Raw genomic sequence first — 21,269 nt, 5'->3', positions numbered from 1 at the left:
AATGCAAGAGACAAAAGCCAAGACAACAATAAATTCTTTTACACAGAGTGAATGGGAGCCTTTTAGCCATGTGAATGGAATCCACATTTGGATAATGCACCATTATCAATGTGATTTACTATGACAAGATCAGTGATCTAATGGATGGGATGTTCAGCAGGATTCTAGCAAAACCAAGGATGCTGGGTTTGAAAATGGATGGTATGAGTGGGGATTTTATCTCTGCAAGCAGGTCCTACCTTCCACTGCCCTTTTGAAGAAGACTTTGCAGCTGCCACACGTCAGGACACCGTAGTGGCACCCGGAGGCCTCGTCAGAGCACACCAGGCACAGCTTGGGAGGTGGTCCCGTGGTTGCTGAGGTTGTGGATGGAGAAGAGCTTACATCTGACCTCATTCCAGGGCTGAAACAAAGCAGAACAACACCTTTAACTGGGGAAGAGGCCAACACAGGGCTGGCACCTGCCAGCAGTGGTTTGTCCCCAGCCCTGGTGGCAGAGCTCTGCACACAGGAACAGTTAAACAAGGACTTCTGTAAAACCCAAGAAAAGCTGAGGGGATTTTTCACGGCCTATTTGGCTGCATCAGGATTCCTTCCCTTACACATTCCTGAAGCCAAGTTTCTTGCACAATTACCCCAGCCTTTAAAATTGACTCTTAAACCACGTTCTTGCTCCATATTGTTTCCATTACTGCCACATTCCCTGCAGTCTGCAGCAGGGCTCCCTTCCCAGCAGCACCACTGCCTGCTCTGCTGGGAGGGTGTTATGCAAGAAGCTCTGCAAATTGGGCCATGCAGTAACCAATATTCACAGCAGCAAGTCATCACTGCACCCAGCAGCTTGGGAGAAGAGTGAGAAATATTCCCCATTTCAGGATCTGGATGTAAACACCCAGCCCAGCTACAAGGAAAAAAAACCAAATCCCTCTTAGAACAACAAACAATCCATCGTAATCACCTTGGAGCTGCTCCTGACCCTCGGGGCTGACCCAGCAGTGCTTAGGGGATGATCTTACAGAGCTGCACCCCAGAAATGGCCCTGCCCCACAGCCCTGCAAGGCTCAGCTCGCTGAGCTCAGCCAGCTCCACACCTGCCAGAGGAACAACTTCCTTCCATGGTCCTTGTCCCCTGCTCCAGGTGACCCTGCCTTGCCAGGGGCTGGACTGGATGAGGTCCCTTCCAGAGATCCCTTCCACCCCCAGCTATTCTGGGATTTCCAACTAAGTCTGAAACTCCTAAAACACGATCTCTACACTGCCTGCTTCACTTGAAACTGATTTTCACAGAAAATCCTGTTCACCAGGGTTCCAGCCACTCTCCAGATGAAGTTAGAAAAATGACACTTTTATTTAAGGTTTTGGTGCCTCTCTTTGGAAGCTCTCCAGACCATCCACGTTCCCTGATGTGGGCTTTAACATTTGTATGTGGGATGGCTTTTGCATGGAAAATTCCTTTTCCTCTCCTCAAGGAAGAATGAGCAGATTTGGTCACACATTTAAAAAACCTCACAGCTCCAACACGCTCACGCAAACCTTCAAATTCCATCCCAAATGAAGACATTCCAGCACCTGGGAGCTCTGCTTTTGCACAGGTCCATATGTCCCATCCCCAGAGATCCATCCATCCCCTCCCCATCCATCCATGCATCCAAAGGACTTTGTGTTTGTTCTTTCCTACAGGGATTGAGGCAACCAAAAGACAAGGAGCAGGATCCTCCCACTCAAACACAGAGGGATCAAAGTCAAACCACAATAAATGTGTCAATGAAGTTCTCACTTTGACAAAAATGGAACCAGAAGGCAGAGAGAAGTGAAAATTACTTGTGTTATGGGGGAAAATGAGACAGCACAGGCAGGCAAAGACCTGTAGGATGTGCAGACCCCCAAAACCAGAGGGAGAAGCTGAGCTGTGCCTCAGGGCAGAGAGGGCTGAGCAGGAGGGAAAGCAGCAGACAGAACGTGCTGCAGAGCAGGGGGAGAGCAGAGCAAAGAGCAGAGCAAGGGTGGTGCAAAGCCACCAGCAGGAAAGGCTGGCAGAGGGAATGGAGGAGAAGGAGTCAAACTTGAGGGAAGAAGGGAAGAAAACGGCCCCTCTTCTCCCAAAGGCAAGAATGCTTCTTTCCAGAACTTGGAAGAGAAGTGAAATCTGTCACATTGCTGCTGTGTGCTCAGCAAGTATCTGTGGAATGCTCCCCAGAGCTCTGCCAGCCCCAGGGTCACTGCTGGCTCATCCCTGCCCAGCAGCCATGGCACAGCTCTGCCAAAGAGCTCTAACCAGCCCTGGTGCACAGCCCAGCCTGGCACTGCAACCCGAGCCAGTGCCACCCCTGATGCCCGCAGGAGCACACAGCCTGTCACAGCCTCCCTGCCCTCTGCCTTCCCCAGGAGCTCCCAGCTCAGTCACAGCCTCCCTGCCCTCTGCCTTCCCCAGGAGCACACAGCCTGTCACAGCCTCCCTGCCCTCTGCCTTCCCCAGGAGCACACAGCCTGTCACAGCCTCCCTGCCCTCTGCCTTCCCCAGGAGCACACAGCTCAGTCACAGCCTCCCTGCCCTCTGCCTTCCCCAGGAGCACACAGCTCAGAACAGCCTCCCTGCCCTCTGCCTTCCCCAGGAGCTCCCAGCTCAGAACAGCCTCCCTGCCCTCTGCCTTCCCCAGGAGCACACAGCCTGTCACAGCCTCCCTGCCCTCTGCCTTCCCCAGGAGCTCCCAGCTCAGAACAGCCTCCCTGCCCTCTGCCTTCCCCAGGAGCACACAGCCTGTCACAGCCTCCCTGCCCTCTGCCTTCCCCAGGAGCACACAGCCTGTCACAGCCTCCCTGCCCTCTGCCTTCCCCAGGAGCACACAGCCTGTCACAGCCTCCCTGCCCTCTGCCTTCCCCAGGAGCACAGAGCCTCAGTCACAGCCTCCCTGCCCTCTGCCTTCCCCAGGAGCACACAGCCTGTCACAGCCTCCCTGCCCTCTGCCTTCCCCAGGAGCACAGAGCCTCAGTCACAGCCTCCCTGCCCTCTGCCTTCCCCAGGAGCTCCCAGCTCAGTCACAGCCTCCCTGCCCTCTGCCTTCCCCAGGAGCTCCCAGCTCAGTCACAGCCTCCCTGCCCTCTGCCTTCCCCAGGAGCACACAGCTCAGAACAGCCTCCCTGCCCTCTGCCTTCCCCAGGAGCACACAGCTCAGTCACAGCCTCCCTGCCCTCTGCCTTCCCCAGGAGCTCCCAGCTCAGTCACAGCCTGCAGGGACAGAGGGACCCCCAGCCCTGTCCCTGCCGCTCCAGGGCTGCAGGGCAGAGCTCTGGGAGGCAGCTGAGGGCTCCGTGCACATCTGTTCCAGCTGTGCTGCTGCTCCAGGGGGACTTCAGGAGCAGAGCCATCCTTGGTCCTTTGCTCTCACACCTGTCTAATCATCACAATTCTGACCTCAAACTTTGCTTCCTTTCATGTGACACGCATTAATTTTTTTTTCCTTCTCTCCCAGCTTACTGATATATTTGGATAGAGAAATTTGTTTCTCTGCTTTTAGACTGTCATATGCAAAAAAACCCAATTCAAAATGTCAATACTTACCTCAAAACCAAGCAATACCCCTTCTACAAGCAGCAGTTACTGTCTGGCTGCTCTAAGATGCCTTTTTTCTCTAAAGGTTTAGGCCCAGTTACTCCTTTTCTAAGACTAAATATCTCAGATTAAACACTGAAGTACAGGCTGAGAGTTATGAGTTTAAATAGTGAATATATAACTTGAGAACTCTGCTTCATTGAAATTATTAAAACTAGAAAAAGATGGAAACATCTTTCTATGTATAGTTTTGAAGACAGCTAATTTAGATACAAAAATAAAACTCTTTATACCTCTCAAATTTCTGACAAAAGCGTTTTTAAGGAAACATTCATCAGCTGTCAGGGAAACCATGACAGTGCCAAACATATTCCACTGAAACTTTTCAGCCACCTTTAATTTTTAAACAGGGCTCATATTCTGTACCAGCACCACAGAAAATGTAATATGAGAAAGAAAACAGATGATATGACTTAGAAAACTAAAAATAAATGATTACATTGATGAATAAAGCAGTAGCCAGCAATCTAATCCGGGCTGCAGGCATATCTTGCCAGCCTGGCTGTATCAGATAAGGGCAATATTTACTGGGGCTGTGAGAGCTGCCAGACAGCCCCTGTGGAACAGCCACAGCTCCAGCCCAGCATCTCACATCAGCCTCTCACCTAGAGTTACACACACCAAAAGGCAAATGACCACTTCCTAAGGAAGAGGTAAGGCAAGGAAATTACACCCTGAGATAATGTAATAACAGAATGCCTTTCAGTATTTACAGAACTTGCTTTCAACACAACAACACCCCAATAAACTATGAGTCTTATCTAGATAAAAGAAAAAAATCAAGCAGCAGAGATGAGAGAGGAAAAAACCTCCCAGTTTTCAGGGTTCTAAATCTGTAAAATCTTTGATTAAATTTGGTTTTGGGAGGCAAGGTATTGGTATGGGGTACAAACCTCAGTACGTTCCCATGTGTTTGTCAGAAACTATTTGTATATAATCTGATTTTATTTATTTGTATAGGTGGGTTTATCACTTCCAGTCGTGTGATCATATGGGGGCAAAACAGAAAACTTAATGAAGGGGGTGAAACAGAAAACCTTAATAAAGGGGGTGAAATAGGAAATGTTAATGAAGGGGTGAAATGGGGGATGTTAATAAAGGGGTGCAATGGGAAATGTCAATGAAGGGGTGAAATGGGAAATGTTAATAAAGAAATGGGGAATGTTACTGAAGAAATGGGAAATGTTATAGAAGGGGGCAATGGGAAATGTTACTGAAGAAATGGGAAATGTTAATAAAGAAATGGGAACTGTTAATAAAGAATGGGAACTGTTACTGAAGGGGGCAGTGGGAAGGCTTTAGGAAGACGCTGCCCGGAGCCAGCTCGGCAGAAATGAAGGTGTTTAACTAAAGCCACGGCACGTTAATCATTGACCAGAACTTCAACCCCGGCTCAAGGGTCACTGCAGCACGGCCGGGGGTGGGGACAGCTCCTGCCTCGGGGTCCTGCGGGGGGATGGGCACAGCCACAGCCGGACACACGGACACACGGACAGGGACATACGGACAGGAACATACGGACACAGGGACATACGGACACATGAACATGGACAAACAGACAGGGACACACAAGACACACGGACACAGGGACATACAGACACAGGGACACACGGACAGGGACACAGGGACACATGGACACAGGGACACATGGACAGGGACACAGACACACAGACAAGGACACAGGGACACATGGACACACAGACACGTGGACACACAGACACATGGACACACAGACACATGGGCAGGGACACACAGACACAGGGACACACAGACACAGGGACAGAGACACACAGACACATTAACAGGGACACACAGACAAGGACACACGGACACATGGACACACAGACACACAGACAGGGACACACGGACACAGGGACACACAGACAGGACACACGGACAGGAGCACACGGACACACAGACACACGGACAGGACACACGGACAGGAGCACACGGACACACAGACACACGGACACACGGACAGGACACACGGACAGGACACACGGACAGGAGCAGGGGCTCTGGCCCCCAGCAGCTCCCCAGCACACAGAACGGGCACAGCCACGTGTGCTGAACCTGCCAACACTGCAACGGGATTTAAAAATACACCACCCTCCTGCAACTTTGCATTGTTAAATGAAAATCACAGAAGTATTGAACTTTCAAGAGTAGTTTTAGGTTAGTTTTTGAGAAGAAATTCTCCCCTGGGAGGGTGGCAGGGCTGGCACAGGTGCCCAGAGCAGCTGAGGCTGCCCCTGATCCCTGCAGTGCCCAGGCCAGGCTGGACATGGGGATGGAGCAGTGGGACAGTGGGAGGTGTCCCTGCCCTGGTGGCTCTGGGTGGCTTTTGAGGTCCCTCCCAACCCAAACCAGGCATGGCTCTCTGATCCTGTGAGAAACAACTCCAGTGAGACAGGGACAAGGGGAGCCCTTCCAGGAACCAAAATCACTGATCCACCTTCACCAGAGATGGAGGGGATGGATCACAGCCTGTCCACACACAGCTCACTCCTGACACACCCAGTGTGGCACCACACCTGCCCCTCACCTCAGCTACTGGGAATGGAATCCTAAGAGCAAATTACTCCCTGGTGTAAGTGGTACCACCAAACTGAGAGTAAAGAAACCATTCTCAATGTCACTGCCATCTGGGCCTCCTCCTTATCTTCCAGCAATGAGAACAATGTAAACACCAGGCTGTGGACACTGCCTGATTACATTTTTTGAATTGTTTATTTATTTCTTCATTAACTAGAGAAACTATTAATTATTTTTATATCCTCTTAGGCAGGGAAGTAGCTTTCAGTTCAAGCAGGAAAACATTTTAATCCAAGGCTGTTGACACTAGACTTGTCATGACTACTAAAATAGAACTGTGTTTGCCAATTGGAAATAACTCCAGAAAGACATTCTGCTGAGAACCTGAACCATTGGTCCTTCTGTCTCTTGAAATGTTTTCACTACATTTTGAAGAGACTGTAAATTGGTAAGAACCCAGGATTTCTGCAGCAGAGCCAGCCCTGGCCAGAGGCACAGCTCCATGGTGGCAGACCCCAAGCCAAGGTGTGCTGGGGTGCTGGCTGCTCACAAAGCCACAAATCCTCCTCCACGTAACCTCCTCACCCACCCACTCTTCAGCTCTCTTTCCTATTTTCTGTTTGAATGGAGACCTGGATGGTTTTGCTGGGAGTGCTGGTCTCCACAACAAGCATGTCCTCAGTGATAAATGTGGGGGGAGTATTGTTGGTTGGACGGTTGCTGGACAGACTTAGGAGCTTTTTATTTTTTGTTTTTTAGGTTTGTAGTTTATTATAAGAGTGTGGGTATAAGAGAGTGTAGAGCATAAAGAGTAAAAGAGTGAGAAGTAAGAAATAAGAGCAAGGGGGTAAAAGAAAGCAAGAGAGCGATTTTCCATTTTTAATACAATAAGTATTCTTCTATAACAAATATTCTAATTTTCTTTAGCCAATTTAATACAATATACTAATTTCCTAATATTTGCATGCAATCTATAAAAACTACTAAATTACCATGTTTTATAACTTTCTTATTTGTAACCCTTATCTTCAAACCTTTCTTGCCAAGCTTACGACAAGATGTCTGTTGGTTCTTTAGTATTTGTGGCATTTGGTGTCATCTAAACAAAGGAAGAAGCTTCAAACCTTCACATGGCTGTTTTCAGCTTATATATCAAAATTTGCTAACATCTCTATTTCATCTATTGTTTCAGAATTACTTGCTAAGCACTTATAAATTTTTTTTTATTCCCTCCCCAACAATAAACAAATGCAAAATCTACTTTGGAGTATTTAACCAAAGGCTGTAAACAAAAGCCCCCAGCAGTTCTGGTTTCCAGCTGCTCTGAGAACCAGGACGATTAACACGGTTTCCTTTATCACACACCCAGATAAACACTGTATTAAAACCCCTGATAAGCCAGGAAATCAGATGTGAACTAACGGTCTCGTTTTGTGCAGAATGTCTGTGACAGGGCCAAGATAATGGCACCGTCAGGGATGTGTCCCCATGGCCAGAGCTCCTCCCCTGCCAAGCCCCAGACTCCTGGTGTGCAGAACTGTCCCCTGTCCTGACTGCCACAGACTGCCAGGATCCAACAGAAACGTTCCAAATGCAGGTTCTGCACGGCCTGACCTGCCACAGGACTGCCAGGATCCAACAGAAACGTTCCAAACGCAGGTTCTGCACGGCCTGACCTGCCACAGACTGCCAGGATCCAACAGAAACGTTCCAAACGCAGGTTCTGCACGGCCTGACCTGCCACAGACTGCCAGGATCCAACAGAAACGTTCCAAACGCAGGTTCTGCACGGCCTGACCTGCCACAGGACTGCCAGGATCCAACAGAAACGTTCCAAATGCAGGTTCTGCACAGTCTGACCTGCCACAGACTGCCAGGATCCAACAGAAACGTTCCAAACGCAGGTTCTGCACAGTCTGACCTGCCACAGACTGCCAGGATCCAACAGAAACGTTCCAAATGCAGGTTCTGCACAGTCTGACCTGCCACAGGACTGCCAGGATCCAACAGAAACGTTCCAAACGCAGGTTCTGCACGGCCTGACCTGCCACAGACTGCCAGGATCCAACAGAAACGTTCCAAACGCAGGTTCTGCACAGTCTGACCTGCCACAGACTGCCAGGATCCAACAGAAACGTTCCAAATGCAGGTTCTGCACGGCCTGACCTGCCACAGGACTGCCAGGATCCAACAGAAACGTTCCAAATGCAGGTTCTGCACGGCCTGACCTGCCACAGACTGCCAGGATCCAACAGAAACGTTCCAAATGCAGGTTCTGCACGGCCTGACCTGCCACAGGACTGCCAGGATCCAACAGAAACGTTCCAAACGCAGGTTCTGCACAGTCTGACCTGCCACAGGACTGCCAGGATCCAACAGAAACGTTCCAAACGCAGGTTCTGCACGGCCTGACCTGCCACAGACTGCCAGGATCCAACAGAAACGTTCCAAACGCAGGTTCTGCACGGCCTGACCTGCCACAGACTGCCAGGATCCAACAGAAACGTTCCAAATGCAGGTTCTGCACGGCCTGACCTGCCAGGATCCAACAGCAACGTTCCAAACGCAGGTTCTGCACAGTCTGACCTGCCACAGACTGCCAGGATCCAACAGAAACGTTCCAAACGCAGGTTCTGCACGGCCTGACCTGCCACAGGACTGCCAGGATCCAACAGAAACGTTCCAAATGCAGGTTCTGCACAGTCTGACCTGCCACAGGACTGCCAGGATCCAACAGAAACGTTCCAAACGCAGGTTCTGCACGGCCTGACCTGCCACAGACTGCCAGGATCCAACAGAAACGTTCCAAACGCAGGTTCTGCACAGTCTGACCTGCCACAGACTGCCAGGATCCAACAGAAACGTTTCAAACGCAGGTTCTGCACGGCCTGACCTGCCACAGACTGCCAGGATCCAACAGAAACGTTCCAAATGCAGGTTCTGCACAGTCTGACCTGCCACAGACTGCCAGGATCCAACAGAAACGTTCCAAATGCAGGTTCTGCACGGCCTGACCTGCAGAACAACCTTGTTCCTTCCCTGTGGGCTGCACAGCCAAACCAACACTGCTGGCAAAGCCAGAACAGAACCTGCAGGTTCCCAGCACAGCACCAGAGCTCCCTGTGCTGCCAGCCCCGAGCCCAAATCCTGAGCAGCATCCTGTGAGGGGCCCTGAGCTCTGGGTCACCCCAAATCCTGAGCAGGATCCCACTGAGGGGCCCTGAGCTCTGGGTCACCCCAAATCCTGAGCAGGATCCTACCAGGGGGACCCTGAGGTCTGGGTCACCCCAAATCCTGAGCAGGATCCCACTGAGGGGCCCTGAGCTCTGGGTCACCCCAAATCCTGAGCAGGATCCCACTGAGGGGCCCTGAGGTCTGGGTCACCCCAAATCCTGAGCAGGATCCCACCAGGGGGACCCTGAGCTCTGGGTCACCCCAAATCCTGAGCAGCATCCTGTGAGGGACCCTGAGCTCTGGGTCACCCCAAATCCTGAGCAGGATCCCACCAAAGGAACCCTGAGCTCTGGGTCACCCCAAATCCTGAGCAGGATCCCACCAGGGGAACCCCTGAGGTCTGGGTCACCCCAAATCCTGAGCAGGATCCCACCAAAGGAACCCCGAGCTCTCTGGGCCATTCCCAGACCTTGAGCAGGATCCCACCAAGGGGACCCTGAGCCCTCTGGGCCATTCCCAATCTTGAGGAACATCCTGCCAGGGGGACCCTGAGCCCCTGGAGCTCTGGGAGCTGCTGGCAGTGCCAGGGCCACGGCCCTGCTGTGAAATGCTGCCCACTCCCATCCTGGCATCACTGGCTCCCACTGGAGCCCCTCCAGAACCTGAAGGTTTCAAGGGCACAGGCAAAGCTTTCTTGGAATGGATAAATGGTAATTGATGTTGCAGCTGCAACCTCAGCCAGAGCTCTGGGGATTTCAAATGTGCTACAGACCTAAAGCATTTATGGCCAGAATATGATAATTAAATTATATGTTCTAAACTTTTATATTTATTACAGTGCTCCAGTAAAGCAGCCAAAATGTCTTACCTTCAAGGGTAGAATTCATTTCTACATGAATCAATTTAGGCATACTTTTCCAAAGCTTTGTGCTGCTTTTTTAATTTCATTGTGCACCCTTCCTTCCCTAAATAAAGAGGCAGGAAAAAAAGAGACCCAGACAGAAGCCAGTACCTCTACACTTAAATGCAAACCTTACATAAAAATATGGAATCAAGTGATCCTGGCATACACATTTTTTATGCTTTGTTGGATGACAAAATAGCCATTTGCTCTCCCTGTGTTTACATCCCAAACCTGCCTTGCACAAACTCGGTCTCAGGACACATCACAGGCACAGGGACACGCTCAGGGCTCAGGCTGAGGGGAGCCAGGACCAGGAGAGCTGCAAGAATAATGCACTGTACAATAAAGTGCAAAGTCTGAGCAGAATTAGATTTTTTTTTTTGAGTGGGGACCTCGTGGCTCTGCCAACTCCTTGATGGGAGGGGCAGCCAGGTGGGATTTGGGATCTCATCCCAGGGAACAGGGACAGGAGGAGAGGGAACAGCCCCAGGCTGGGCAGGGGAGATGAGGGTGTGCACAGCAGGAATTTCCCCATGGAAAGGGGGGTCAGGGATTGGAACTGCCCAGGGAGGTTTGGATCCCATCCCTGGAGGTGTCACCTGGAGGTGGCACTGAGAGCTCTGGGCTGGGGACAGGGTGGGCATTGGGCACAGGCTGGACTCAATAACTATAATAATTAAATAAACTCAATAATAAAAAATCTTTTCCAACTTCTATGGATTCTGGGGCTCTGTTTCAGACCTCAGCAGCCTCAGAGCTTCTTTACCTGACTTGGAAGCAGGTTTTTAGTTTTCTGAACCTTGCAAACTAACCAAGAGCCAAGACACTGCCCAAAAATGCATTAACACTGACCCTTGAACACACCAATTCCATGGGCCAGCACCTGGAACCCAAGAGCAGCAGAACTGCACTGAGACATTCTGCAGGGATCACCAGAGATCCACAGGCTCAGAGCAGCCCCAGCATTTTGGCTCTTCCTCCACAGTCAGCACAGATCAGATCTGACCCCTTATTCCAGCACACATTAATGTTGTACCAGAGGAACTGAACTTAAAATATTAAACAGGACTTGTTCCATGGATGAGCTCATGGTGAGCTGAGTCCAGCACTCCTGTCAGTCACAGGACTGTGCAGGCTGCCAGAACGATGCTCCAGCAAAGGAGAGAGACATCTGGAAAGCTGATCCTCACATACATGGAAAAATATTCATGACACAGAAAGAAAGGCAGCAAAAGATTCAGTTAAACTGCAGCAGAATCACAGAATCCCAGAATGGTCTGGATTGCAAAGGACCTTAAAGACCCCCTGGCATGGCAGGGACACCTCCCACCGTCCCAGCTGCTCCCAGCCCCATCCAGCCTGGCCTGGGACACTGCCAGGGATCCAGGGGCAGCTACAGCTGCTCTGGGTACCTGTGCCAGCCCTGCCCACCCTCAATATCCCACCTGGCAGTGGGAAGCCATCCCCCTTGTCCTGTCACTCCTTGCCCAAAGTCCCTCTCCAGCTCCCTTGAAGCCCCTCCAGGCACTGGAAGGGGTCTCAAGGTCCCTTGGACTCTTCTCTTCTCTTCTCTTCTCTTCTCTTCTCTTCTCTTCTCTTCTCTTCTCTTCTCTTCTCTTCTCTTCTCTTCTCTTCTCTTCTCTTCTCTTCTCTTCTCTTCTCTTCTCTTCTCTTCTCTTCTCTTCTCTTCTCTTCTCTTCTCTTCTCTTCTCTTCTCTTCTCTTCTCTTCTCTTCTCTTCTCTTCTCTTCTCTTCTCTTCTCTTCTCTCCTCTTCTCTTCTCTTCCCTCCTCTTCCCTCCTCTTCCCTCCTCTCCTCTCCTCTTCCCTCCTCTCCTCTCCTCTCCTCTCCTCTCCTCTCCTCTCCTCTCCTCTCCTCTCCTCTCCTCTCCTCTCCTCTCCTCTCCTCTCCTCTCCTCTCCTCTCCTCTCCTCTCCTCTCCTCTCCTCTCCTCTCCTCTCCTCTCCTCTCCTCTCCTCTCCTCTCCTCTCCTCTCCTCTCCTCTCCTCTCCTCTCCTCTCCTCTCCTCTCCTCTCCTCTCCTCTCCTCGCTGTAAAGCCTCAAATAGTATAGTCCTTCCACAGTCAAATAACCATCAGGATATAAATAAATTTAGACTTGTAACTAGGAAGTGAATTTCTTCTATTCTGAAAAAAACAATAAAATCAAGACTGTGCTGCTGCCAGTGGAACATCTAACAGTGCTCTGGACCTGAAGCTGTATCTATGTGGACACACAGCTTTATTCACCAGTTCAGACTGCACTGCAGAGCTAACTCCTGCTTTACAACAAAAACCAGAAGAAATATAAAGAAAGAAACTAAAAGTAATGAAACAAACACAAATAACAGAGTAGGAATGACACCTTAACTCTGAGCAGGAAGAAGGCAAAGATGAAGAGGAGGCAAGAGAAGCAGAAAGGAATGTTTCTTCCCCTCATTCCTTCTCCAGCCCTTCCAGGAAGGGCTCAGAGGGGGATAGACCCTGAAGGACCTGAGCTGCTGCACTCCTGGGAGCACAAACCCCATTTCCTCATTTCCCTGCTCCTGTCCCTCTGGAGGAGCCCTGCAGGGCTGACTCAATGGGAGGCACACATTTCCACGTGCAGCACTTCATGATGGAACATTAACCAGCTCCTGCACTCCGGGCTCTGCTTCAGAGCAAGTCTATGGAGGACAGGGACGGGCCCGGTGCCAGCTCCAGGTTTTGGCCTCGCTCCACTTGGTGCAGGGCCAGGATGACTTGGTTGACTGTTGAGTCATCGGTTGGTTCAATTGACATTATTTTACATTTGACTGGTTATTGTTCTTTAAACTTTGAACAGGAGTCCAGAAGCTCAAAAAACACCAGTGGACCAAAAAGAAAGCGGCCAAAAGAGAGTTTAAACAAGGCACGCAAACAAGAAAAATACTCTCCTTAAATGACATCTGCTTTTAGTAAAAACTGCTAAAAAATCAAAAACTACCTCATGGTTTAAAACATGTCTGCTGTATATATCTGTATATATCCAATATCTGTAGGAAGGAAAGCAAACTTTTCCCCCCAGAATCAATCAATGAGAATGAGAACTGTATTTTAACAGCAGCAAACTCCTGAAATTTTGGATGGTCAATGGGCACTGTGGTCATTTGCTTCAGCCAATGCTCAACCTACAACTGAAAATGAAAAGATTTAAGAAGTTACAGCTCCAGTACTGAAGACACCTTCTTTTTGGCAGAAGAGATGTCCACAAACTCAACTGGTTTGTTTCCACACGGATGTGACACGAAACAAACTCGTTACACGGATAATTTGAATTTACCAACAGGAATTCCTACTGAAGGTTCATTCCTGCTGTTTCCAAGCTGTTTACTAACCCCACTGTATTTGCACTCCAGTTCCAGGTATGCATTCAGTAGGTTTTGATCCCCTAAGAGGGAAATTCATTGTTACAGCCACTTATTTCCATCAGCAGCTGAAGAAATGAGCCGAGGAGGAGCCCGAGCTCCTTTAATGAGAAGTGCAGTGGGAAGGGAGACTGGGCTTTGCTACAATAAACCTGCCAGGATGGAATCAGCTCTCCTGACGGCTTCCAAGAGCATGAAAAACAAACAAAAAGCCAATAAAAGCATCATATCCTGGGTACTTTGCTGGCAGACAAAAATACCTGTGATGATTCTGAGCTCTTAGTCACAGGGATGACGCCTGCGAGCTGCTGGCAGCGCCACGGGCTCCTGTGGGTCACGTTCATCTACTCATGAGCACTAACATCACCCAGAAGGGCAGGGATTCTATTCATCACCTACAGAGGGAACAGGAATTCCTGCAGGGAAGACAAGGAGCAAATCCAAAATTCCTGGGGATTTAAAAATCAGAGAGTTGCTGATGGATGAGCACGGTGCTGGCGCAGGGTCCTGAGGGAGAGACCAAGGCTCCCCCCAAACCTTACAAAAAGCTTTTCTTTCCTGTTATACACTTAATTCTTAGTGCATTTTATCTTTCATAGCCACATCTGTGTGTCTGCATAACAGAGCTTAAAACTGAGCAAATCTGTTTAAAAAGCATCTCCCGAACTCTTACAACCACCTTTACTTGAGAACACAATTTCACTTTGCTTTAACCGGCCTCTGACGCAGTGGATACAAAGAACAAATATGAAACCACTCTTCCCCGCACCAACAGGAAGAAAAGCACGTCCCAAGTTTGTTTATTGACACAAAATCAGCCACAGAAACTTGTGTAATGCTCTCAGAAGGCCAAGCAAGGAGTAGCCCCCAGACCTGCATGACGTGGATACTGTATGTCATTCCCAAGGCACTTTTAAGTCAACTTTATTGAATTATCCAGTAGAGTGCTGTAATTACTTTTGTCAACACTGTCAAGCAATTACAGACACAATTTCTGCTGTAACATGCACACACAGTAGGTTATTACCTGCTTTTATTTCCACTTGGCAACCGTGTCACACACTCGATGTGTGTATAAAGATGTTTCACCACATCCCTCCTGCTGCCTCCACGGGCCATTCTCACCTCGGGGTTCAGGCTCCTCTGTGGTGTGTTTTTTCCCCCACATGACACTTCTAGCTCTTGCTTTCTCTCTCTCCGGGCTGCTGGTTTGGTCTGGTCCCCTCTGCTGTGTCCTCTCCCCTCCCTGCCAGCTGAAGGAAGCTCTATTCCTTCCTCCCCGAACCTCGCACAATTTCCTGGCCACATTGTTCCTCTCTGCCTCTTTGTGTATTTTCTCTTCCTGAGCAGCGCTGGGAGCCCCTCCCAATTAAACTCCATCTGTAAACTTCATTAATGGGCTGTTTACCTCTCTCACACAACCACCAGGACAGGGACAGACAGACAGACAGACCCCGAGTCCTCCACACCTCCCGTGTCCTTGGGGCTGAATTCACTGCAAGTGCCCAACTGCAGCAATTCCAACATTCTTTCTGGAAAGCATTAAAAACTTCCCTGCTGGGAAACTCTTTTCTTTTTCCTGAATTAGAACATGTTACAACAGCTCAGATCAAACATTCTAACTATGGCCATTACTCAGGATTTACTCAATGCAGTCTATATTGCATTCACAGCTGCAACAGGGTTTGAAGCCACCTAAAGACTGTTCCAGTAAGAGCTGTGGAAAAATTACTGGGTGTTTCCTACTGCAATATGGGAAAGGCAGAATTCACTGCATGCTGGGTTTGGAGGGTGAGCTCACTCTACTCAGCACCTGAAGAAAACAGGTGTTTAATTCAGTTTTAAGATTATGTATTAGTCCCTAAGTCCTGATCTCCTTACATAAGCCTAATTACACAGGAGGTGAGAGAGCAGGTATGGCATTAGTTTCCCATACTATTGATGAAATCAAATAATATAAAAATACCAAAAAATGCTTTTTTAGCTGCAGCTAGGAAAGGTTTTAAAGCTAGGGGCACCTGAAAAGAGCATATCAGAGACAAAATCTGACAAAGCTAGACACAGGATAGGGTAGGAAAAAATGAATGTTCATCAGCCAATTCCTTCAACACGTCAGATGATCAGTCAATCCAACAATCCCACCATTTAAAAATATTAACATAAAGCAAAGGAGAAAAAAAAAAGATCAATTTCAATCAGATATTATTAAGATCTCACTGGTGTACAACTTTATTTCCCTCAGTCTCAGCTTCATAATCAGCTTTTCCAGCAGCAAGTAGCAGAGAAACAAACCACAGCAGCACTGGAGCTGCAGGGTGCAGAGCCCATGCAGGGGCAGGCACACACCAAACAGGCTCCAACTCCAAATACCAGGGGATGCTGACATCCAGAACACCTTATGTTTGCAAATGGAAAGCACATGGAGCTGTGTTTGTCTATAAAACACAACACCCCAGTCTCAACAAGCATTTCTGTGCTGCTTTAACAGTACAGCAACCTCAGCTGCTGCTGCTCCTTGGAGAGACACGGATCCAATGGCTCAGCAAACTCCAGCCAGGTTCCCTCTGACAAAAGCTTTTCTGCCCTTGGAAAGCTTCTCTCAGATCCGTGGGGCTTTAGAAAAATTAACCCCAAAACAAAGCAGCTTTAGGGAACAGCAAAGTGCTGGATCCTTCCTCGTTTTTAATGGAGTTTCAGAGCAACACGTGAGACTCCAGACACATCAGCACAGGCAGGGCTCTGAAAGCAGAGGATGGGAGCACACAGGGCTCCAAAGGCAAAGGATGGGAGCACACAGGGCTCCAAAGGCAGAGGCTGGGAGCACACAGGGCTCTGGAAACAGAGGATGGGAGCACACAGGGCTCTGGAAACAGGCTGGGAGCACACAGGGCTCTGGAAACAGAGGCTGGGAGCACACAGGGCTCTGAAAACAGAGGATGGGAGCACACAGAGCTCTGGAAACAGAGGCTGGGAGCACACAGGGCTCTGGAAACAGGCTGGGAGCACACAGGGCTCTGGAAACAGAGGATGGGAGCACACAGGGCTCTGGAAACAGGCTGGGAGCACACAGGGCTCTGAAAACAGGCTGGAGGCACACAGGGCTCTGAAAGCAGAGGATGGGAGCACACAGGGCTCTGGAAACAGAGGCTGGGAGCACACAGGGCTCTGGAAACAGAGGCTGGGAGCACACAGGGCTCTGAAAGCAGAGGCTGGGAGCACACAGGGCTCTGAAAGCAGAGGATGGGAGCACACAGGGCTCTGGAAACAGGCTGGGAGCACACAGGGCTCTGGAAACAGGCTGGGAGCACACAGGGCTCTGGAAACAGAGGCTGGAAGCACACAGGGCTCTGGAAACAGAGGATGGGAGCACACAGGGCTCTGGAAACAGGCTGGGAGCACACAGGGCTCTGGAAACAGAGGCTGGAAGCACACAGGGCTCTGGAAACAGAGGATGGGAGCACACAGGGCTCTGGAAACAGAGGATGGGAGCTCACAGGGCTCCAAAGGCAGAGGCTGGGAGCACACAGGGCTCCAAAGGCAGAGGCTGGGAGCACACAGGGCTCCCATCCAGGTCTGAGCAGCCCCCAGAAAAGGGTTCTTTAAAGGTGCAGTAAATACCTGTATGACCAAAGCCCAGCTGTATTTCCAGGCTAAGATCTGTCTGGGGTGTCTGAACTGCTCTTATGTCACTGACATGTTCTGTCAGAGGAACATTAAACAAAGGTCATGCTTACAAACACAGCAACAGGAACAACCCCACTCTGACTGCACACTTAACTCCTTGTGTGGAGAGGGCTCAGCTCAAACCTGCAGACGAAGCCTTGGCTGGGCAGGGATCCACCTGGCACAGGTGTGTGGCTGCCACTGGGGTGTCACACTGGAATCTCCCTGGGACAGGAGGACTCCTGGTTTTTGGGGGAGCCATCCCACTGCTTTCCCAGGAGAAAAGCAGCTCCTGGTTTTCATGGAGCCATCCCACCACACCTGGGGCTTTTCCTTTCCACCCTGCCTGGGGAAGCTTCCACTGCTCAGTCTATTGGTGGCACAGTAATAAAGGATTTGGCTGAGAGACAAACCAGGTTAAAAGTTAAAATAATATCTGGATCATGCAGGATGAAGTCACAACATCTCAGTGACTCAACCACCAATCTGTAAAGTACAGTTGAGACTATCAACAAATAAACCACCACCATGGAACATGAAAAATAAAAGAACTAACACATCCTAAGAATAAAATATTAAAAAAAATCTGGAGTCAATTTTTTCCCCCAAATTAATTTTATCTCACTTCAGGAACCAAAAGAGGCACTGACTTTAGAAGGATGGCTATAATGAACACTTAGCTGGCAATACAGAGAAACACTGAACATCAAAGAACAATCCAAGCCTGTTTCTCCTCCCCACTGCCTCATGCACAAAACTGAACTATGGATAATTATGCTCTTAAATTTGAGTCCTCAGCACATCTGAATTTAGATGAGATTAACCAACGCCTGAATATAAATTATCATCAAAGTGACAGGAAGAGCTGTCTGAAGTTTTGTATTTTCTTATTGGTGATGCTGAACACGCCATCATTATCTACAGCTTCTCCCACCTGGAGTACAGACCTCCCTCTCACCCCTGCTCTGTCTGTGGAACCTGGGGCTGCTTCTGGGAGAAACACCCAGGAAGGAGCAGGAGAGAAATACAGTCAATGATAACACCACCAACTTCCATTCCTGCTGCTACTCCTCAGTATTTCAGAAGCTGTGGTGCTTCAAAAAGCTTAAAAAAACTTAACCCCATTTTCCCCTGCAACAATCCTTAAGGAAATACCAGCTCCAGGCAGAAGCTGCAGTTCCTCACCTCAGCTGGGGCTGGTGCTGGAGATAAGCACTTGGCCTTTCCAAGGAGACAATGATAAGTGTTCCCCTGGATTGCTTATTCTTGCAACTTGAATCACAAATCCTGCAGCATCTGGCACCTCTCCTTCAGCTTCACTTAAGGGCTGACAATTAAGGGAATCTGTCTTTTCTCAGAAAATCTGTTCTGGGCTGAGAAGTGTATGTGCAGAAGAGCTAAAGAACAAAGCAGCACTTCTGATTTCAACCAGGGAGAGAAAATGGGCTTGAGCTGCTGCACAAAGAAAAGAAAACATTGCTGAAAAAGAAAACATTATTCCTCCCAGCTCCTGGGTTCTTCAGTGGGATAATGTATGGACAGGCCTGGAAGGAGCTGCCCAGGGAGGTTTGGAGTCCCCATCCCTGGAGGAGGCACTCAGAGCTCTGGGCTGGGGTCAGTGACTCTGGGACTCTGGGATCTCCACAACCTTTTCTCAAAAGCTTCCTACCAATATCTGAGGAGCTCTTTCCCTAATTTTAATATTTAGGCCAGGAAAATAATTTAATGGGAAGAAAAAAAGTTTTATTTTTTTCTATCTGAAAGGAAATTACCAACTCAATCTCACAATTAGGCTGAGCCTCAAACCATACCTGGTAGAGCTTTTAAGCTCTGTAAGAAAAACTTGGAGTATTTTATGGACTTTGATGCAGCAAGGAACAAATTCTACAGCTCAGGGCTAACGGCAGGTGAGAAATGATGCAGCTCCTGGGGTGCAGGAGGTGAAGGATCAGTACCTGCATGTACAGGCAGCTATTTCCCAGATATTCAGTGTATTATGGGAATGTAACATGTTCAGATGCTGAAGCCCTGCAGGGACTCATCCCAGCCTTAATGCAGCCAGGATGTCCCCAGGCATGAATAAACCCCTGGCCACTGCTCTCCTGCTCAGCACCAGCCTCTTCCTTCCCCACTGAGAGCCACAAAGTCACAAATAACCAAAGCCATTCCTCCCAGACTCACTCCTTCAGCTCGACATTTTTTAATAACACCACCCAAGTAAAAAACAGTTTTATAAATATCACAGGGACTGTCATTTACAGAAAGGCAGGCCTTGAGAAGATCAGAGAAACCACCAAGTCAGTGTGATCATGGAGACGGGAAATGGACCTGACAGGCTTTAAAGTGCTCAAATGGAAAATTAATAATGAAGAAAACCATTCAAAATACTCAAAACCAGTTTCCACTAAGCATTATTGATTTCAAAACCAGCCTTTAAATTCAGTCCTGAATTACAATATGAAAAGAAAGTTTTCACACAGTTTTTAAAGGCAAGCTCCCCCACTGCCTTGGTGTGTAAAATAAACATTTTACTTGACATTTATTGGAGGCAGCTGGAAAAGAAGGTGGCTCCTATCATCAGCCCTCACTCCCCCGAAAGCCTCTGTTGTTCTGATTTCCCAGGATCTCTCTCTGGGCTTTCTGCAGCCCCTCAGAGCTCAGAAGACACATCCCTGTGTTCCAGCCCAGACCTGCCCCCAGCACTCACCACAAGCAGGGGGGGCTGTGGCTGTGCAGAGGCAGCTCTGCCACCCCCAGGAGCCAAAACCAGCCCAGAGGTTGCCAGAAATGCAACTGCTGCTGCAAAACAGCATTACATGGAGAGACAACAGCAGGGGAAGAGATAAAGCCAGGCTGGAAATGGGGTTCTGTGGAATAAGTAGATTAACCCCAAGAACACCTGAGCTGCTGTTTCACTCCCACTGCCAAGGCACCCTCTGGTTTCCTTCAGAGCTCAAAAAGAGGCAAGGAGAGAGATGATACCCCAGGCTGCTGTGTAAGACATGATGGCTGTGAAGTCCCTGCAAAAGCAGATTTACCCCAACATCCAATGAGAACTCCTTGGTACAGGTGCCACTGCTGAAAGGATGCCACCAAAATCACACAATCATTCCAGCTGGACAGCACCTCCAAGGTCACCAAGGCAGTGCCCAAGCCCCACCTTGTGCCCAGAGCCCTGAGTGCCATCCCCAGGAGCTCCCTGGACACCCCAGGGATGGGGATCCCACCCTCCCTGGGCAGCCAAACCTGACCCCAGCCAGGAGGGAGGGAATAATGCACACATTGTGTTGTGCCCTTGAAAAAATCCTCCTCTGGTCAAAGAAGAGAGCCACAGCCACGAGCTCCACTCGTGTGCTGAGGCTTTCCCAGCACAAGGACTTTGTTCTGGAGTTTCTGAGCACATTTTGAGGGGAGAGGAAGCAAATTTCCCGGCAGATCTTTAGTGTAATAACCAGCAAAAAGATCAATTACAGACATGCATTCAGCCTAATTGTTCTCCAGCTTACAGCACAGACATTTTTAACTCCCCATTACAGAAATGGGATCACTCAAACATTGGGAGAAAAGCAGTCACAGCTGTGCAGAACACCAGGTATGTCCCAGGGTGCTCCAGGTCCTGCTCTGAGCTGCTTTCCCCACTCTGGAGCTCAGAACAGTCACAAAACACCCTGGGGAAAGGGATTTTCCTCAGGGACACAGCTCCTGGTCAGGGCTCTGTGTGCCCCAACACCTCCCTGGGGACAGGCACAGCTGCCACAAACAATGCAGCCAGGGACAGAAACTCAAACTCCCCCACAAAGAAAGGGGAAAAAAAGCTGAATTTTGAGCCTGGTCAGCTCCCAGCCCAGCATCCCCACGACTGCTCCTTGAGAGGCTTCTATGCAAACTCAAAAACTTCCTCCCAAATTGCCTGAGCCCCAAAACCTGAGGAGCTCTCTCTTTAATTTCAATATTTAGGCCAGGAAAGCAATTAAATTGGAGAAAAAAAAAGTTTTATTTT

General features: G+C 49.2%; 1 protein-coding gene across 3 annotated transcripts in view; it reads right to left on the bottom strand.

Annotated features, from left to right (window-relative positions):
* NR3C1 (nuclear receptor subfamily 3 group C member 1) overlaps positions 1 to 21,269 on the bottom strand; it is a 63,104-nt gene that overhangs the window by 24,549 nt on the left and 17,286 nt on the right. For all 3 annotated transcript variants that reach the window (XM_056502573.1, XM_056502576.1, XM_056502575.1), the window contains exon 3: positions 240 to 403. In XM_056502573.1, the coding sequence (XP_056358548.1) occupies positions 240 to 403 (164 nt within the window). The remainder of the gene's footprint in view (positions 1 to 239; positions 404 to 21,269) is intronic.

This window comes from Oenanthe melanoleuca, chromosome 13 (genome assembly GCF_029582105.1).
Source record: "Oenanthe melanoleuca isolate GR-GAL-2019-014 chromosome 13, OMel1.0, whole genome shotgun sequence".
Taxonomy (NCBI): Eukaryota; Metazoa; Chordata; class Aves; order Passeriformes; family Muscicapidae; genus Oenanthe; species Oenanthe melanoleuca.
Note: the sequence above shows the minus strand (reverse complement) of the source record. Positions and strands in the feature narration are given on the sequence as shown.